General features: G+C 40.2%; 1 protein-coding gene across 2 annotated transcripts in view; it reads left to right on the forward strand.

The window, feature by feature from the left end:
- Window positions 1–18,915, forward strand: part of LOC135233108 (mediator of RNA polymerase II transcription subunit 13-like) — a 149,872-nt gene extending 130,957 nt beyond the window's left edge. For both annotated transcript variants that reach the window (XM_064296305.1, XM_064296306.1), the window contains exons 22-31: window positions 843–1,092; window positions 2,455–2,643; window positions 4,018–4,241; window positions 5,451–5,593; window positions 6,047–6,205; window positions 6,587–6,751; window positions 8,087–8,250; window positions 11,699–11,860; window positions 12,189–12,301; window positions 13,886–18,915. In XM_064296305.1, the coding sequence (XP_064152375.1) occupies window positions 843–1,092; window positions 2,455–2,643; window positions 4,018–4,241; window positions 5,451–5,593; window positions 6,047–6,205; window positions 6,587–6,751; window positions 8,087–8,250; window positions 11,699–11,860; window positions 12,189–12,301; window positions 13,886–14,018 (1,702 nt within the window). In that variant the 3' untranslated portion in view covers window positions 14,019–18,915. The remainder of the gene's footprint in view (window positions 1–842; window positions 1,093–2,454; window positions 2,644–4,017; window positions 4,242–5,450; window positions 5,594–6,046; window positions 6,206–6,586; window positions 6,752–8,086; window positions 8,251–11,698; window positions 11,861–12,188; window positions 12,302–13,885) is intronic.
- Window positions 18,916–19,200: the final 285 nt, after the last annotated feature.

The raw sequence follows: 19,200 nt of genomic DNA on the forward strand, positions 1-19,200 counted from the left end.
TGGTCCAGACAGTTGTTATACGTGTGACTGTGATGAAGGATAGCCAGTCAACCTGCTTCCTGCATCAATCCGATACTACTTATCGGTATTGGCCCGATATTAGCCTAAAATGCTGGATTGTGTTTCGGTGACAGTGATGGAATTTATTCAAACTGATCCAGAGATGTAATTTGCTGTAAACTTGTGTGACGCAATCGACGGCAAAAGAGTGCTGCACATTTGAGGAATGTGACCACCAACAAGTGTGGAGTGTTTGTGAAGTTTACTTCAGTGACTGTAATTACAGACTACATACACTGGCGATATTGTTATTCTAAGCTACGTCATCGTAAAAAACCCACATGTGTATCAGTACATAGCATAATGATATTTCCTCCAAACATTTTCATACAATCACAAATATATTTTACCTCCTAAAAATGCTTAACAATAAAGAAATGATAGACATGTGGAGTATATCTGCCGTAAAAGCTACGTGCTATTAGATTTTTAGTTTTTCCCAAAGATTTTTTACAGTATGGTATATTACTACTTAAGCAATCACGGTGTTAGGGACCACGTACAGAAGACTTCATTTAGATTGCCAACCTTCATTTAGATTAGCATTTTTTAATTTGCAGAAGAATAACATGTCTGTTTTAAATGTATGCCGTGTTGTTCTTTTGAAGCCTGATAATTATCTTGCTATGGCTGATGGAACATCAAGGACCACGATGGAAATAAGTCCAGGACTTTTTTATGTTATCCTTGACAATTTCAAGTCTTTTGATACATGTGTTTTAATTTTGTCAAATAAGCTAAACTAAACTAAACATAGACGTCTGGTTATCTCCTCTCTCCAGCTCTGCGGACCGGGAGCGCATCGGCATCCCGACTGAGGCAGAAGCGGCGGACAGTCACGCCCACCCGCCGGCTATCGTGATCTACATGGTGGACCCGTTTCTTCGCGCCGACGGCAGCAGCCGGGAGGAGGAGGAGGAGGAGGGGGAGGGGGTGGAGCCGGACAGCGTGTGGCTGCTGGGGCTTCTGCGCTGCTACACGGAGCTGCTGCGCACCCTGCCCGGCGTCCTGCAGCCCGCCATCGTCCTGCAGGTGACCCGGCCTTCCACTGCCGAGTGGACGCCTGTGGGGACGCCAAGCCTCTTTCGGCCTTGCGCTTTCTTCTTCACGTTCAGTTTGCGGAGTTCATCAATCACCAAAATAAACTTACAAAACTTTTTCAGAAAAATGTAACACTGACATTATAGCATTTATTGTATAGTTTTTCCCAAAGATTTTTTACAGTATGGTGTATTACTACTTAAGTAATCACAGTACCAGGGAGGGCCAAGTACACAAGACTTCAGTTAAATTGCCAACCAAATTAACATTAGATATAGACACAGCAACACAGAATAAGATATAGGCACAGCAACACAGAATATTTTTATTGAAGTAATATCTTACATGAAGCGTTAGTTAGCCTCACCTATGTGAATAAATTCTTTGGTCTGGGCATTTCCCTGTACTGGGAGACAAGTGTCAACACAACGCAAAGCTAGTTTTTATTGTGCATCTCCAGCCGTGTCGCCTCCTGCGACATTTAACTGCATGCATGTTTTCCAGATGTTCTCAATGAATAACTGTCCCTAAATGCATAAGGAAGCCGATTTCTCCCACGGTTTGTGACTTGACTCTTGTAACCAGGGTCATTCTATAGGTAACGGAAGTGGTGTGATATCACAGTAACCTGGGGCAGTCTCACCTGTCATTTTTGGAAACACATCACAAACACTTGAGAGGATGCAGCTGGTGGCACGCTTGATCAGCTTGTCTATCTTGACTGGCGTTCATCAAAATTATTTGTTCAAACAAACCTACCTTTGTGTATTTTGTGTGTTTTCTGGACCCCCTAGTGTATGGTGGGGCTGCCCAGTAATAACGACAATAAAAAGGGTGAAGTGAATGGCAGTGTAAATAATGTGAATGAAATATAAAGGGGAATCTATTTTACAAACTTTAATTATAGTCTTGCTTCCTGTTACATAAATTTTACAAGACATCACCTTAAATCTGGTGGTTTTTGCCCGATCTTACACTGTCATGATCCTGTAATAACCACTGAATTGTAAATATTTATTCAGCTTAAGTCTTATCCATCCTCTTATCTAAGTGGTATGAAATGCTTGTCCATTCTGTTCTTCCTCTTTGTGCCTCCCGTTGCTGACAGCAAATCTTGCTAATGCTAAACTCAATTTAAGTGATGATAAGTTGTTTGAAGCAGTGTTTCCTTGAATGACCCATATAATATTTGCCCTTTGCGACTGAGGTCATGCTGGTTACCATTCCTGTTAATTCCTTGAACATACCCATCTAGTATAGCTCAGATGGTGCTTTTTCAATGGTGCTTTGGCTAGTAATGCTAACTGTGTGGTTGTGGCCTCTGCTTTTGGCTGACACGAATGTTGTCCCCAGGTGGTGCCTTGTCAGTACCTGCTGCAGCTGGCCTGTGGGGAGAGCCCGATGTACCTGCAGCACCTGCGCTCCCTGGCGTTCTCAGCGTACTCCCAGTGCCGACGCCTGCTGCCCACCCAGACGCACATAAAGTCTCTGACAGGCTTTGGGCCCGCCTCCGATGTCAACACCACCCTCAAGGCCTCAGAGGTAGGCCTCAATGCCTGCACATAACCAGCCACCCCTCACCCTTTACACTAGATCTTTGGAGAAGGAAGTTAAACGGTAGCAAAATAAATAGCTACCATTTCTCTTCTCTGACCTGAATTTATTTAGCCCTTACTAAGCCATTGTCCAATGAGAGTAAGATGTAAATATGATCCACAGTATCCAACTTGACCCTGATCCACTCAAACATCATACAATGTTATATTATATTATTAAGAAATTATCTGTACCATGTGGCATTCATAAATATGAGTGGGGAAGTCTGTATAAGACATCATCTTATTGTGAGTATTACTATTGGTACTACAACTATTTTCTTCACTGTACAGCTAGTTGCTTGTGTGTCTTTTTAATTAATGAAGCCCCATGCTTCATAATCCAAGGATGTGGCTAGTCTCTCTCTACCATTGTAAATGTCTGTCCTTAATTAACATTAGTATGTGCAGAAAGAAATCTGCGTTCTTGCATTACAGTGTGTTTTCATTTACTGTTACAATTATTCTGCAACTCTGTTATAGCCCTACCAACTAGGCGATATGAATGTAACATCAGATTGCCTGTACTGTGGTTTTCGTGGTATCCGACTCAATTAAGTTAAAAATGCAATTGGAATGGCTATTGGCTACTGACACGTGAAAGTAGTTTGAAGTAAAATTTTATAGTGCCATGCTAATTGAGCTAAATCCAAAAACTGTGACATTTATGGCGACTCTCCGCTACATGTAGTCAGCTTTAGGTGTTTCCACAAAGCACAGGTGAAGACGTGTTTCAAAATAAATTTGGTGAGTAGGTGGGATCATTGACCTATTTTGGAAGCTAAAATACCATAGAGTTGAATGTAAGCCAAGCTTTGAGTGGCTCCACTTGCAGCAAATTAGAGAAAAATAAAGACCACGTTAGCAAGTCTGCTGTTATTTTATATTTTGTATGTATTCACTAAATCACAATAATTGTAAAAGGGGATTTGTAAAGTGTTTTTTAAATAGGACAACATTTTCGATTTCAGACAAGTAAATTCAGCTACCGGACAAGTAAACAATCTGCGAAACTTGTCTGAAGAGCAAGTGGCCCAAAATGTTAATGCCAAGCCCTGCCCAAGATATTACAGTATACATTGATAGTCTTGAATATTTCTGTTAATTCTGCTGCCTCATTACTACTACAACGGTGGTGCTGATTTTGTATTGACTGTAAGTAGACTTGCTGAGCCTGTGGATGTCTTTAACTCTCTTTCTTCCTCCCACCCTTTCTTTATCTGCATCTTTCTTTCTCTTCCATGTCCTCTCAATTACTGGCTTTATTTTTCTCCTTATTTTCCTCCAACCTCCTTTTCTTTCCCTCTCTGTTGTCTGACAGAACCCCAGCTCTCTGCAGCTATACTCCCCGACCTTCATCCTTGGCCCCACGCGCACTAAGCAGCTGGAGATGGGAGAGGCCTGGGGGGAGGCCACCCCACGCTACGGCGTGCTCTTTGTGGGCTACTGCCTCTCCCACGACCAGCGCTGGATCCTCGTGTCCTGCACTGACCAGCAGGGGGAGCTGCTGGAAACCTGTGTCATTAACATTGACGTGCCAAACCGGTATAACGTATACATAGACCTAAGCTGGGTGGGCTTAAAGGGTGCTCGATGTGTACAGTAAGACTTGCAGAGGGTCTTGTGGGTAGGCAGCACTTCTTAGATGCTTGTTTAGTTCTGTTTCCTTAGCCACTTTATTGAGCTTACGGAGTTTACAAAGTGGGAAAATGACTGCCACCACATGCTGCATCAATGTATAGGAGACATAAATAGGTTTTTGTGAAGTCCGAGGTTGTTCTAAGCAAATTATTACCTTGAGTTCAGCTTTCAGCTGATGACAGCACTTTCAGCTGTCATTTCTATTAGTGAAGCGACAATGGTTTTTTATTTTTTATTTTCTTGTTTTCATTGAGACCCTGCTTTTTCCTGTTTTAACTGCATGCATATATTTGGCCCAGCTAAGTGAAAAGTATTTCCCAGAGTCCTCATTTCTATCTGTCTGAGATGACGTGCACAAGAAATGCCTCAAGAAATTGCACTAGAAATCTCTCTTTCTCTCTGTTTCTCTGACGTTTAGTTATCCGTTATGGAACAGGTAACGTTACTCATAGTCATATAAGAAAAGCACATTAAAAAGTACCCTTTTAATTATCCTCGTCATAAGTAGTCATGACACCATGTTGGGAAAGCTACTTTAACAATGTCACTTAGCTAAGCTAATTGTTACTCTTCGTAAAAGCACGTTCACTACACCAGGAGCTACACTAGCCTGCATGTTATTTCCAGATGCAATGAATAGCTTGCCCCATTCACAAATTCATGATGTTGCTCTAAATTTGATAAATTAGACATAGGCCTATCCTTCCTGCCCCCTAGTGGCATGGACACCAGCGTCCACTGGCAGTAGACTTTCAGGGGGTGACAGCCATAGGGTCTTCATAAAGTAATTGAAGAGATCAAAGCAGCTCTGCCTGGAAACCAGAAAGGCTCTGTAGGGAAAAACTTGTATTGTCCACCTGTTAGTGTCGTTGCTACCATGGATGATGTACAGTAAGATGATGTTACAAAACATTTATTTCCAAACCCCAGAGTTTGGGAACTTTAAGGACATAAAAAAGAAGGCCATATGCATCACCTTAAGGTGAGGTGGCTCACGTGTTGTTGTTTGGACCTCTGTGAGGACACTGCCGGGCCCTGTATAAAACTCACATAGAGAAGTGTACAGTTGACCTAAAAAATCTCTCTCTCCCTTCCTCCCTCCCTCCCTCACAGGGCACGAAGGCCAAAGGTCTCACCTCGGAAGATGGGCTTGCAGAAAGTATGGGAGTGGTGCATTGGCATCATTCAGATGACCTCGTTACCATGGAGAATTGTGATTGGCCGACTGGGCCGACTGGGTCACGGGGAGCTGAAGGGTAAAGCTGTCTTGTGTTTCTGGAGTCGTCTGGTTGTTTCCTTTCCCCTATGGTATACCAGGAAGCTGTCTGTCCTGAGAAATCGGTTATGTTCAGATTAAAACAGTTCTCTGATAATACAAATCATTTTTTCTGTAATATACTCATTGACCACATTTGTAGCCACATCTCCAGTGTCTAACAAGTTACTGCTGTGCACTGCCTGTACCCACGGAAAGTACATGTATGTCCATTGACATGTACTTACTACATTGTAGATACCTGTAAATAAGTTCTAATTTATTATGATTGTTTTATTTCCTTATATCAATGTTTTAAGAGTCATGGTAGGTCATCTGGTCTAACTATACAGTCACTATACTGTCAAATGGACACTTGTTAGGCTTTTGTTGGAGTACTGAAAAATACCTTAACGTGTCTTTTTCTCCCTCCTCTTCCCCTTCTTTTTCTCAGACTGGAGCGTTCTTCTGGGGGAGCACTCCCTCCACTCCATCAGTCGGCAGCTGCGCGACGTGTGCCGGATGTGTGGCATCTCTGCCAGCGACTCGCCCTCCATCCTCAGTGCCTGCCTCGTTGCCATGGAGCCCCAGGGCTCCTTTGTGGTTATGCCCGGTATATATGGCATAGCTTGAATTTCACATGTATTAACCTGAAATAGCTACTTTCACAGCATTATACCTAATGTTATTGCCCATGTTACATTTTTGGTGCGTTACATTTATAGTGAATCTCCTCTACCTAAAAATACAGTACTATTATACTGTTTTTATCTTCTTGCTGTGCATGCGCAAGCTACTTGTGCAACCTAATTGTTGCAAATGCCAGAGCTTGTTTAGCACATATTCACATTTCATATGATCTCTAATTTCACATGATTGGTGATCTCTGACACCTGCGACAGACTTGTAGTTTTATCCATCAAGTCGTCAAGCTGTTTCAGTAAATAAAAGATGTTCATGTGTGTTTTGTTTGTGCGTGTGTGTGTCTGCGCAGACGCGGTGACGATGGGCTCCGTCTTTGGTCGCAGCACAGTCCTGAACCTACAGACCTCGCAGCTCAACACCCCACAGGACGCCTCCTGCACACACATCCTGGTCTTCCCCACATCTGCCACCACACAGGTGGCCCCTGGCACCTATCCCACTGAGGATAACCCAGGTACCCCATTCCTACCTCAGAAAGGCCTGAGCCGTCACCATCAGTCATTTGGACTTTAAAATTACTCAAACACCGCAAATGCACATTCTTAAAATAATTAATTTAAGAAAAACAGGCAGTTTCTTCACCAACCCCAATGACAGTAGGTAGCAGGTACTGGTACCCAGATATTAATGGGTTGCTCTGTCCTCCAGCACGCTATTCAGCAACTGAATCAAGTGCTATCGAACGTAATTTCAAACATATAATCACACAAAATTAATTCCTTGCAATCATGTGATGAAGATGATTTATTTAATGATTGACTTCAGCATGGAGATCAATAATTGTGGGCATTGTAGTTATAGAAATGACAGGTATCCGCAGAAATAATGCCTCTGACATACTTTCAGTTTTTCACTGAAACTATGACTTTGGCTCAAGACGACTGTGTGGAATGCAATCAATTTGTGTGTGGTCCCTGCTCACACAAACAACCAGCGTTCCCTGTGAAATTGATGACTATGAGGAGAGAGAAAGTATGTATGTAAAAACACACTCCAATTAGCAGGAGCAGGGGATGGGAGAAGCAAACTGAATTTTTTATGACTGAAGAAATTACTTTTTTTTAAATATAGCACTTTTAACAATTTTTTTCCATTTTGTGTTTTGCCTTGTTTTGCACATGTTAGCGTGCACTGTGTGCCTGTAATATGCCTTGACATATATTCCCTGAGGCTACATAACAAAATAGCTGTAATTTAGAAATTTTGAAAATGTTGAAATTGATAGCTGTGTCCTTTATTTCAAGTAAATACTGTTGCAGTGTATGGTCTTTATGAAATTTGGTCGCTGTGGGTGCTGAAATTAATGCTGTAATGCTTGGTCAGCCTGAAGCCATTGGGCGTCGGCCTTGGTAATAGAAGGTAGTGAAAAATTGTGGCAAATTCAACTCACCCTTGAACACTGTCCCAAGCACTCATACTCAATATGTTCTTGCTCTTGCATTGGCAAAATTTCTTTTCTCTCTATAATGCTTAGTATTCAACATGTGCCTGATTTGAAGGAAACAAGGGTTTACGCTCTTACAAATCAACATGTATTATTTCACATAGTTTATTGATATCCAGCAAAATCGATCCTTTTGGTTATGTGCTATTTTTCTGAGTGGCACAGGCATCATGAACTTCAATTTCACTACCTTCCTTCACCAGCAGAGGGTACAATTGGCTCAGGATGAATGCACACGGCACACCCATGTCTGTGGGAAAGTAGAGGAAGCAGCCGTCCGGTCCAGACATGCTGTAGCAGTGAGCGGAACCCCAGTGTTGTGACTATCTCTCTCTCTGCCCCCAGATGACATGTTTGACCTCCCTTTCCCCGACGAGCTTGAGAACGACATTGGGAATGACATGATGCTGATCACAGGGAATCTCCCCCCCTTCCCAAACACATCCCCTGTGCCCTCTCCCGGCTCCCCATCTGGCATGGGAGGGGGGGCTCACTTCCAGCACGCCCGGGTGAGTGAGGCCATGCTGTAGGTTTTGTAGTGCAGGAGGTTATACTACGAAGGAAGCTTAGCATACCAAGGGTTCCTTTGTGTTAGCTGGTTTCACAAAACCTAACAACCGCAATTGGGCTTAATCGGTATCGCGAATGTGGTTATCAATATTCTGAGTGAACACAAGCTTTGTTAATTAAGCTCTGTGTACGTTTCCATAAAAGTGGCAGTGTATGCATTAAGGAGCCAATAGCAGTGCAGAATGGACCATACTCCAGCAGCGTATTTCTCACATGAGGAAAAAAGGCTGATATGGACGGACATAATGGATGGATATGAAAAACATACAGAAATCAAAATGTTGAAAAGTAACATTGTTTCCCCCCAACAAGGCAGGAGACAAAGGTTTAAAAAATTGTGTAAAAATAGTGTATAAATTAATTATAGTTAATATCATATTTACTTTGCCACTAGTAACTAATATATCTACACTCTCAGTAATTGCCCTTTCTGATGTGTCAACTGCTCATTGTAGAGCTCATAAACCTTAAATTTGATACAAGATGTTTAAGATTTTGCCTGAAGCAATCACACCAAATTGTTTTCATAAACTCAACAATAATGGGACTCACACCATTGTCCCATATTTAAAGGAAGTAGATATGGATGCGGGTTCAAGAAGCTTGCATATGTACTGTATTCGTTCTGATGAGACTATATGATTTGTGTAGTGTATCCTCAGAGAACACCAGCGGATTAATATGTCTCCAAATAATCTCTGCCTTGCGAAAATACCCCAAGCTCAACTGGATCCTATAGGAACGGAGACACCTTTTTCCCAGGAGCGGGCTAGTCTAAGAGGCGGTGCTTTTGTATGTCTCAATCCGATAGCCTGAACAAAGCCTGCCCAGACAATGTTAGCTGTGCAGCTTAAGTTACAATGGCGATATACCCCTATTTAAAGTCAGTCTGCTTTGTGATACGGAAACCCCAGGGTTAAAGCTTAAGTTAGCTCACTAACCCCGCAATCTCGCTTTGTGGTACACTCCTCTGTTTAGGGTGTGTGTTTGTACACATTAGTGCCTGGATCAGGAAGGCTGTAATTATATTTTATATTGGTAAGCTACTCTGCCTGCATTAACTGAAGCTGATTAGGCTGTAAGTAATCATGGTTTTCCTAATCACCTGTTTACATTCCATACAAAAATGGATCTTTAGAATAGTATCCACAATAGAGAACTTGTTGAGTGGGCATATGTTTTTTTTTATTTTTTAAAAGAACTAATAATAAGCCCATTGCTCCAGTAGCACACTCAGGTTTAAATCCTTGTTGTACGGTTGAGTTTCCACAGAAATTCTCCTGAATAAATTAGGCCATATTATAGCTCATTATTTTCAATGAGGCATATTACATCTAGCATCTGTGCCAACTCTACGCAATATAAGGCTGCTGACAAATAAAATTCTCCTACGCTAATGTTGTAGGTGCAGAGAGCTCCATAATGTCTAGGACAAAGACATATTTTTTTCTTGATTTGGTTTTGTACTCCATAATTTTAAATGTAAACAGTTCACGTGTGCTAAAAGTACAGGTTCTCAGCTTTTATTATAGGGACTTTTTTACATTCTGGTTTCACCATGTAGAAATTACAGCACTTTTTATACATAGTCCCCCCTGTTTCAGGCCACCAAAATGTTTTGGACAAATGGCTTCACAAGTGATTAGTCAGATGCATTCAATTGCTTCCTCAGTGTAGGTATTAGAGAGCTTTCAATATCTAGTGTTGATTCTGGGATTGTCAATGAAAGTCAAGAGTACCATTATGAGGTTGAGAATTAAGAAAAATACAGTCAGAGCCAAACCTTAATCTTAACACAATATTAACTGTTTGGAACATCATTAAGAGAACTTAATGATTAAAAAGGGCCTTTTAGGCCAAAGAAGACCTCTACAGTTGATGAGCGAAGCATTCTCACCTGTCAGACAGATCTGAACGCTCTTTAGGAGGCAGATGTGGATGTGTCAGTGACTGCTGTCTACAGAAGACTTCACAAACTGAACTACAGTGGCTATACTGAAAGATGCAAACCACTAGTTAGCCCCAAAAACAGGATGGCCAGGTTACAGGTTGCTAAGTACCTTATTGAACCTGTGTTTTGTAGTTGTCCAATGACCATGATACGCACTTTTGTTAGTCCCTTTGGATAAAAGTGTCTGCTAAATAAATGTAATTTAATGCTAAGAAGTACCAAAAAGAGCCTGCAGAGTTCCAGAAAAAGGTCTTGTGGACAGATGAGACCAAGATTCATATATATATATATATATTAGTGATGGCAAGAGCAAAGGGCGGAGGCCAAAAGGAATTATCCGAGATCCAAAACACCCCCCTCACCTATGAAACATGGTGGTAAGGGTATCATGATTTGGGAATGTATGGCTGCCACAGGTACTGGCTCACTTGTTTTCATTGATGATGTAACTGCTCATGGAAACAGCAGAATGAATCCTCAAGTATACCGAAGCATCTTATCTAACCTGAAGTTCAAGAAAATGCCTCCAAAATCATTGGATGGCACTTCATCCTACATCAAGACAATAATCCCAAACATACTGCTAAAGCAACAAAGGACTTTTTCAAAGCCAAAAACTGGAAAAAAATTTAGGTCATTCACACGACCTGAGTCCAGTTTAACATGCATTTCATATGCTGAAGAGAAATCGTAAGGCAACTAGCTGAAAATGGCCGCAGTACCGGCCTGGCAGAGCATCACCAGAGAAGATACTCAGCACCTGGTGATGTCTATGGATCGCAGACTTCAAGCAGTCATTGCATGCAAAGAATATGCAACACAACACTAAAAATGACTACTTTCATGTACATCACACCAAAGAGGTGAGAATGTGCACTGATTATACATCTACAATAGTTGAGTACAGGGCTAAATCTAGAAAAAACCTCTTTTTCCCTAGCATCATGAAGCTCACTGCGTGTGTATGTATGTGCGTATGCATATGGGCATGTTTGTGTGTGTGTGCATGTGTGTGTGCATGCTTGAGTATGTATGCCTCTGTGTTTTTGTGTGTTTGCATATGTGTGTGAATGCTTGAGTATGCCTCTGTGTTTGTGAGTATGCATGTGCGTGAATGCATTAGTATGCCTCTGAGTGTGTATGCAGGAGTATGCCTCCATTTTGTGTTTGCGTGTGTGTGAGTGTGTGCATGACTCTGACTCCATTTTGTGTTTGTGTGTGTGTGTGTGTGTGTGTGTGTGTGTGTGCATGTATTTGTGTGTGCTTGTGTGTCTGTGTGTGTGTGGTGTGTGTGTGAATGCTGACTGGTACAGACATGAGTGCTACTGCTGCTCTGCATCCAGGCACACTGTGTTAACACTGCACCTGTCGCAACCGTCACTGAATGCAGGAAAGTTTTCAGGATATTCTGGACTCTGTTTTCTGTGTGTCCACAGAGTCAGGGAGAGAGGCTTCTGTCCAGAGAGGCCCCAGAAGAGCTCAAACAGCAACCCTTAGCTCTGGGATACTACGTGTCCACTGCCCGTGCCGATGACCTACCGCAGTGGTTCTGGGCCTCCTGTCCGCAGGCACAGAATCAGTGTCCACTCTTCCTGAAGGTTCTGACCCCACCTTGTTCCTGCTGCACTCAACCGCACCAGTCAGAGTTCAAATAGTTTACTGTTCAGAATCACTGAGAATTGTGACTGTGTTTTGACTAACTTTATTACTGTATATCTAGTTCTGTCAACCTGCAGTTCTTTGTCTTGAACTTTTTACATTTATCATGAGTATATAGTGACACAAAAAAAACTGTCATCGTCAATGTATAATACTCAACATAATTCACCAAACTCATTCCAGTAATTTAGGATATTTCTGTGTGAAATTGTATTGGTCTACATTTTGTCTACTTTTCTGGTGATTCCACTGTGTTTCTTTTTCAAGGCGTCTCTCCATCACCACATCTCCATCACTCAGACTGATGACCTCCTATCCAGCAAGGCCTCACAAAGAAGCCCCCATCCTCTGGACTCCAAGACCACCTCTGACGTGCTACGGTGAGTGTAGCACATTTCATAAAATTGAAAATTCTGCCTTTGATTACTTTTTTTAAAATGTATACTGAAAATCCAACCTATATTTTAACTTACAAGATGTGCATACATACCTGGGTGAGGAAGTTTGTACATCTGAAAAATTACCCCACAATTGTTTGGAGAGTATAATGTATAAATAAATATTAAGGAATATAAACTGTTTCTTGCATGCTTTATATATTGCCATGCAGAAAAGTCCTAATGTTTTGGGAGGCAGAGCATTGAGAGCATATCCACGATGAGAAAATGGTAGTTTCACATGTATTGCTTTTTTAAGGGCAGTTTGCAGTTTGTCTTTTCCCTGTTTCTGCGAGACCGGGCAGTGCAGGAGCATAACCCTGTGGGTATTACAGGAATACCTTTTACATTAAGCAAGCAGGAACAGGCAACAAGGAATTTTATAAAGGCAAAACAAAATTTGATGCATTTTTTTAATTACTTCTTGCTGCATTCTAACATGGGCCTACTGGTACAGATGACATGTGATGCTGCCCCAAACCACCTCTTGTCTGTGTGTGGGTTAAATTCCTTCAAAAACAATGCCAAAGACTCTGAAGCTTTAAAAGTTCAAAAGTCAGATAATTATTGAAAGAAAATAAGTTTAACGGATTCCAAAATGAGTAGTTAAGTCTTATTAAATGAAAAACTTTTTTAAACAAAATTGCATTTTGGCATTCCAAACTTTTAAAGTATACGGTTGAAAACTGTTTGACCTCCCTCCATTCCCACACATACCCAAAAGCTGCAAATACACCTGTATGTAAAAGGAGCCACACACAAGACTTTCTACCTTTACATAATCACAGTAAGAAATATAACATTAAATGAACAATACCCAAATAATTCAACCCAAGTATTTTTTCTGAACGTGAAATAATATATGAATAAATCACATCCTATTTACATTTTTACCTGACCATAATTTTTTTTTACATTTGGGCTCAAACACTGTGCTTGTCTGTGTGCCTTCAAATTCCCTGCAATTTCTGCATTGACAGCTTTTACCAATATTTAGTTCATCTGGAATCAATGCTCTGCATGACTAGACTTAAAAGTGAGTGAAAAAAACACAAAAGATTTATGGGTAAACTACAGCATGAAAAGCAAAAAACAGCTACACAAATTTAATGAAATTTAATCTTATGATAGAAACTTGGTGAAAAATGACATAACAGCTCAATTACTTTCTCATGAATATTTTCTTCCTTGCTGTCGTGATATGTTATTGTATTTCCAGAACTGCATGCACTTTATCCTCTTTGAAACCCATTCCAGCTGTAGAGAAATACTTGTGTCTGTTCCTTTTTTCAGTGTTCAGAATTGACTATCACTGTGTTTGTGGGCTTACCTGCCACTATAACATTTAAGTTTCTTCATACGACTCCAATGTGCTCTGTAGAGAATCCCTTGCCCGATCAAGATGACCAGAGTTTGGGTGGATATTTGAATGTAGCCATATCACAGCATATCACAACCATATTCCTTCTTTTTCCATTCAGCGTGTTATCTGTTTCATCAAGCTGCTCCCCTCTCCTCTCCCGCCAGGTTTGTTTTGGAGCAGTACAACGCCCTCTCCTGGCTGACGTGCAGCCCTGCCTCGCAGGACCGCCGCTCCTGTCTGCCTGTTCACCTGGCCGTTCTCACACAGATGTACAACGCAATCCTGAAAATGCTGTAGAGTTTGGTGAACTGATCCCACTGATCAAACTGTGTGGGGGCACTAGTAGGGACAAGTGCAAAAGGTCCTTAATCTCTCTTTCCCCCTGAGACCCTGCCCTGCCCTGCCAGCCACAGAAGGGTGTCCTCTCTCAGAAATCACTTCTTCCCAATTAGAGCCAGATGCATTGGGCTAAAGTTTTTATCCTGGTGATCTACAGTATTCTCACAATACCCTCAGGCGAGGCTGTCTTGACATATTCTGAACCAATGAGTTGGCGAAGAAGACGACTGTTATCATGACGGTCTGGCAGTGGTTTGACCCGCTTGGCAGGGATGTCAGGGTGCAGGACTGTGGGTCAGTCCTTCAACTGTATCAGCATGGCATTGGTACATCTGAGCTGGCTTTCTGCTGCCTCATGTTGCTTCAGTGCCATGCAGGCCCCTCCATTACACATTACTAATAGGCTTTGTGGTCAGCCGACAGTCCTGTTTCACTTGTGCCAATTTCACAGTCCAGGCCTTCAAGGACAGCCAGAGATGCAAGAAACCATTCACCTTGATGGTAGCTGCTTTTCCTCCTATGAGCCATGTCAGGGCTTGCCAAAGCTTGATCTTACAAATGCTAGTAGCTCCCTGAATGCAGCACAGGCAAAGCTTCCCTTGGTTTCCTGACCTCAGGACACCTCAGACTTTTTGGTTGCCAAAATCAAACCAGGTCCTGCTTAGGGGTCTCATTTATAAAATTGTCAAAGATCAAATTGTATTTTGAGTAGAGGCTTACGCAGAAAACCATGACTAAGTGTTATTCATAAAATCCCACTTTGACATGTATATGATTGTACCTCTGTAAAATTTGCACTAAACATACTGGAAGTTAATTACCTGCTGGTTCTGTGGAGGTTCTATAGCTATACACACATCCCTAAGAATAACATTTACCTGATTTAATTTTAGGCATGAAGACGGCAAGAATCATGAACAACCCCACATAAAATGCCATATAAAAAGTGTTATATTATCAGGCACATATAAAAGCAGTTCCCTCTCCTTTGAATTCCCTGGTGTTACAGGTGCTGTGGACTGCACGTGTTGCCATACAGACACTGTCTGTAAATTGAAGTTCATTTGAGATTTATATCGGACATGTGCGTATATGCAGATACACTAATTTAAATCAACTTCTTTCAGTCTCAGTTATTTTTATAAATAAAACATAAGCTCAACTTGGGAAATGAATTTCAAATTTAAATTAAGTTTAAATACAAGAACATTTTTATAAATGAGACCTCAGATCTATTATGCATTAGAAGATTTGTATATGAAGAGAAGCCAGATGCAAGTCAGGTAATTAGTCGATTAAATACAAGAGATTTGAGCATCCGTAGGTACATTCAATCAGTATTATGTCTCTTCTTTTGTTAGAAATACATAAAAATGTTCTTACTATAGTATTAGCTACTAATATCTTTGGATGGTTATACTATTATAAAAACTGTTATATTTCCACTTAATAGTTAACCAACTTTTTGCAATACGGCAAGCTGTCTGTATACACAGAATATCGATTTCCAAAATGCAAACAATAACCCTGAGAAGAAAAAAAAAACATACACACCCATAGCCTTGTTGATAGGACAGCCCATGAGTTCAGGGAAATGGCATTAAACACATATATAGTGGCTCCCCTGAGGTCTGAAAAGACACTGACAAGCCCTTGCATGGCCCAATGTTAGAAAAGAAGCCAACACATAAGTCACATGATGAATGGCAAAGTATTTACTGGTTGTGTCAAGATGCTGGTCTTCTGATTTATTTTCCCTGTAAAAATGCATAGCTCCAAAAATGCTGTTAAAACAGTATTCAGTACACATATCAGTGTATGTGCATCACATAGCCTCAACATCACACCTTGGTTCACAATTTATTGGCTCTTTCCCTTGTTTTTTTAACAGGTAAAATGGGCTGTGGCGGCCATTGTGAAAACATATTCTGTTCTCCCTTGTGACCCTTTTGTGAAGTGAAAACATGTATAAGGATATAAAAACTTGACTGTAGTCTATCTTAGGAAACACAGCCATGGAATTCTGAGTTTGGTTACTGCCATAGGCCTATTCACTAAGAGGATGACTCAGTGACCTTACAGTGTACTAAAACCGCACTCTGCAGGCCCAGAGACACACATTGCACTGACCATAATTCATGATAAGGGCAACATTATGAGACATGCAGGCGCATACTCACTCCAGCCGAGAGGGATGAAGTGTGCAACCAGGATAGAACCCATGTCTGTACTAATGCACAAAATCCAGTTCCCTGATAGTCCATGAAGCCACTGAGATGCATTGTTTTTTTTTTCTTTTTCACAATGACATTTTGTCTTTTTTCTATTTAACTGTACAGTCATCATGACATTGTTTGCTAACAGCACTCAATTTTGTGGTGACATCTGTCAGAGGGTGAGGAACTAAGACATCCCATAAAGACACTTTTTACTTTCTTTTTTATTGTTGTAGATAGAAACATGATGGAGACAAATGTAAGTGATAAAATTAAACAAAAACAAATGAACCTGTGTATAGTGTAAAACTGACATTTACAAAGAATTGAGATTATTTTTATTAATTAAAACACAAAATGAGAACAAAAAAATGTTTTGAGGCCTTTTCAAAATTTGACTGAGAGCCTTGGTATGAGACATGTAACAATTGTTTTACAATTAAAAAGTAAAAAATAAAAAACAGAAGAAGATTGCATATTTATATTATACAAAATGTTATTATAAATACCTCCTGCATCAGCTACATATGGGGGGTTTTACTTTAAAACAAAACAAATCAATTATCTAAAGAATTTTTCATCCTATTTCTTTTTGTATTCTATATTGTTTTGAAATATTGGCCTATTTTTATTTAATGATTTTAAGTTAAGTAAATAAATACTGCAGACAAAATATATTTATAAAATTTGTTTCCCTTTAGCTACATATTAAACTTGAAATAGATGGCAATAGATTTAATAACACATATTTGAGCATCAAAGAGTATTGTATATTTGACTAAAATGCATTAATTTAGGGGTGGTTTTTAAAATGCTTTAGGATACCATCACATCCCCTATTTCTTCAACTCCTCCACCAAAAAACCTTGCATGCCTGTATATATGCATATTCAACTGAAATTTTGGAGGCTCTGAAAGCTGTACATTTCATGCTGGTTTTTATTTTCCTTTGTGTGATTCATATGAAACATTTTGCTGTTGGCTTTAGCATATATATGAGCTCCATGACTTTTGGGACAAAGACATATTTTTTATTTGAGTTGGCTCGATACTACACAATTTCAGATTTGTAATTTTTGGTACACATTCTCAGCTTTTACTTGATGGTATTTCTTACCTTTTTGCCTTCACCATGTAGAAATAACAGCACTTTTTACACAGTCTTGCCCATTTCAGGGCACCATAATACTTGGGACATATGAATGGTATGTAAACGACAGTAGTGATGTTTAATACTTTGTCATATCCTTTGCATGCAATGACTGCTCAAAGTCTGTGACCCATAGACTTCACCAAGTGCTTCTCTGGTGATGCTCCGCCAGGCCGGTACTGCAACCATTTTCCGCTCCTGCTTGTTTCAGGGGCTGTTTGCCTTAAATTTTCCCTGCAGCGTGTGAAACGCATGTTCAGCAATGAGTTTGGAAGCATTTGCTTGAATCTGACCAAATAAGATGCTTCTGTACACATTAATTCTGCTGCTGATATCAGCAGTTACATCACCAATACATTGCATCACTGAAGACACGTGAGCCAGTACCTGTTGTAGCCAGAAATGCAAGCATGACACTCCTACCACCATGTTTCACAGAGGATGGCGGTGCTTCGGATCTTGGGCACTTTCTTTTGGTCTCCGCACTTCGCTCTTGCCATCACGAATAATTCTTGGTCTCATCTGTTCAAAATACCTTTTTTTCAGAACTCTGCAGGCTCTGGGTACTTCTTAGAAAACTGTAAATCCTGTTTTTGTAGCCAAATACTAGTTTTCATCTTGCAGTATAGCCTCTGTAGTTCTGTTCATTAAGTCTTCTGCAGACAGTAGTCACTGACACGTCTCCTAAACAGTGTTTCTGATCTGTCAGACAGGTGTTTGGGTTTTTTTCTTCATTATGGTGAGAATTCTTCAACTGTAGAGGTCTTCCTTGGCTTAGCGGGCCCTTTACATTTACTGAGCTCACCAGTGCTTTGACAATTTCTTTCTTATTTCACAGTCTCATAATGGCTTCCTTAACATTCATTGGCAGAACTCTGGTCCTCATGTTGACAAAGGCAATCAACAACCTAGAATCAAGACTAGATAGAGAAAGCTCTCTTATGCCTGCAAGGAAGCAATTGAACACATCTGACTAATTAAAAACATCTGTGAAGCCATTTGTCCCAAATATTATGGTGCCCTGACATTGATGGACTATTTATTAAAAGTGCTGTAATTTTTACATGATGAAACCAAAATGTGTAAAAATACCCTTTAATAAAAGCTGACCACATGTGAATTGATTTATTACAAGTATAAGATTGGAGAGCACAGATCCAAATCAAGAAGAAAAAAAAATTGTCCCAAACACTATGGAGCTCGCAATATATATATATATATATATATATATATATATATATATATATATATATATATATATTATAATGCAACCATGGATATATAATATTCAGCTTTGGAAGCATTACTGGGAGGTTTCTTGAGGTTGTATTACCAAGAAAAGTACACTAAAAACCAAGAAATAAAATTTGATACAGCTGTTGTTATTTTAAATATCAGTCTGATCTATCTTGAAAAAGAGAAATCTGTATCTTTTACACTCTTTTTTTAGTAAATTATTAAATTATTGAAAAAGCTGTTTGAAAGTCCATTTCTGATTATTTGTCCTTTGTATCTTTTTGAGGGAGTTGGAGGAGGGCGGTCTCAGGTCCAACTTTCTCGTGGTATGTTTTAGACATAAAGATTGTGTCAGTGTGGGGACAAGCCCTCAGAGGGAATTGAATATGTATAATGCCATTTTATTACCAAAAGTCAGTGAGTAGTACTAAAAAATTGCCTTCAAACACATCACATAAAGCATTAAGATCTGAGTGGCTACTGAAAATATTTCAAATTCAGTGTTCAAAGATGCTATTACAACGTTAAGTACAATTTA

Source organism: Anguilla rostrata, chromosome 10, assembly GCF_018555375.3.
Source record: "Anguilla rostrata isolate EN2019 chromosome 10, ASM1855537v3, whole genome shotgun sequence".
NCBI classification, from domain to species: domain Eukaryota; kingdom Metazoa; phylum Chordata; class Actinopteri; order Anguilliformes; family Anguillidae; genus Anguilla; species Anguilla rostrata.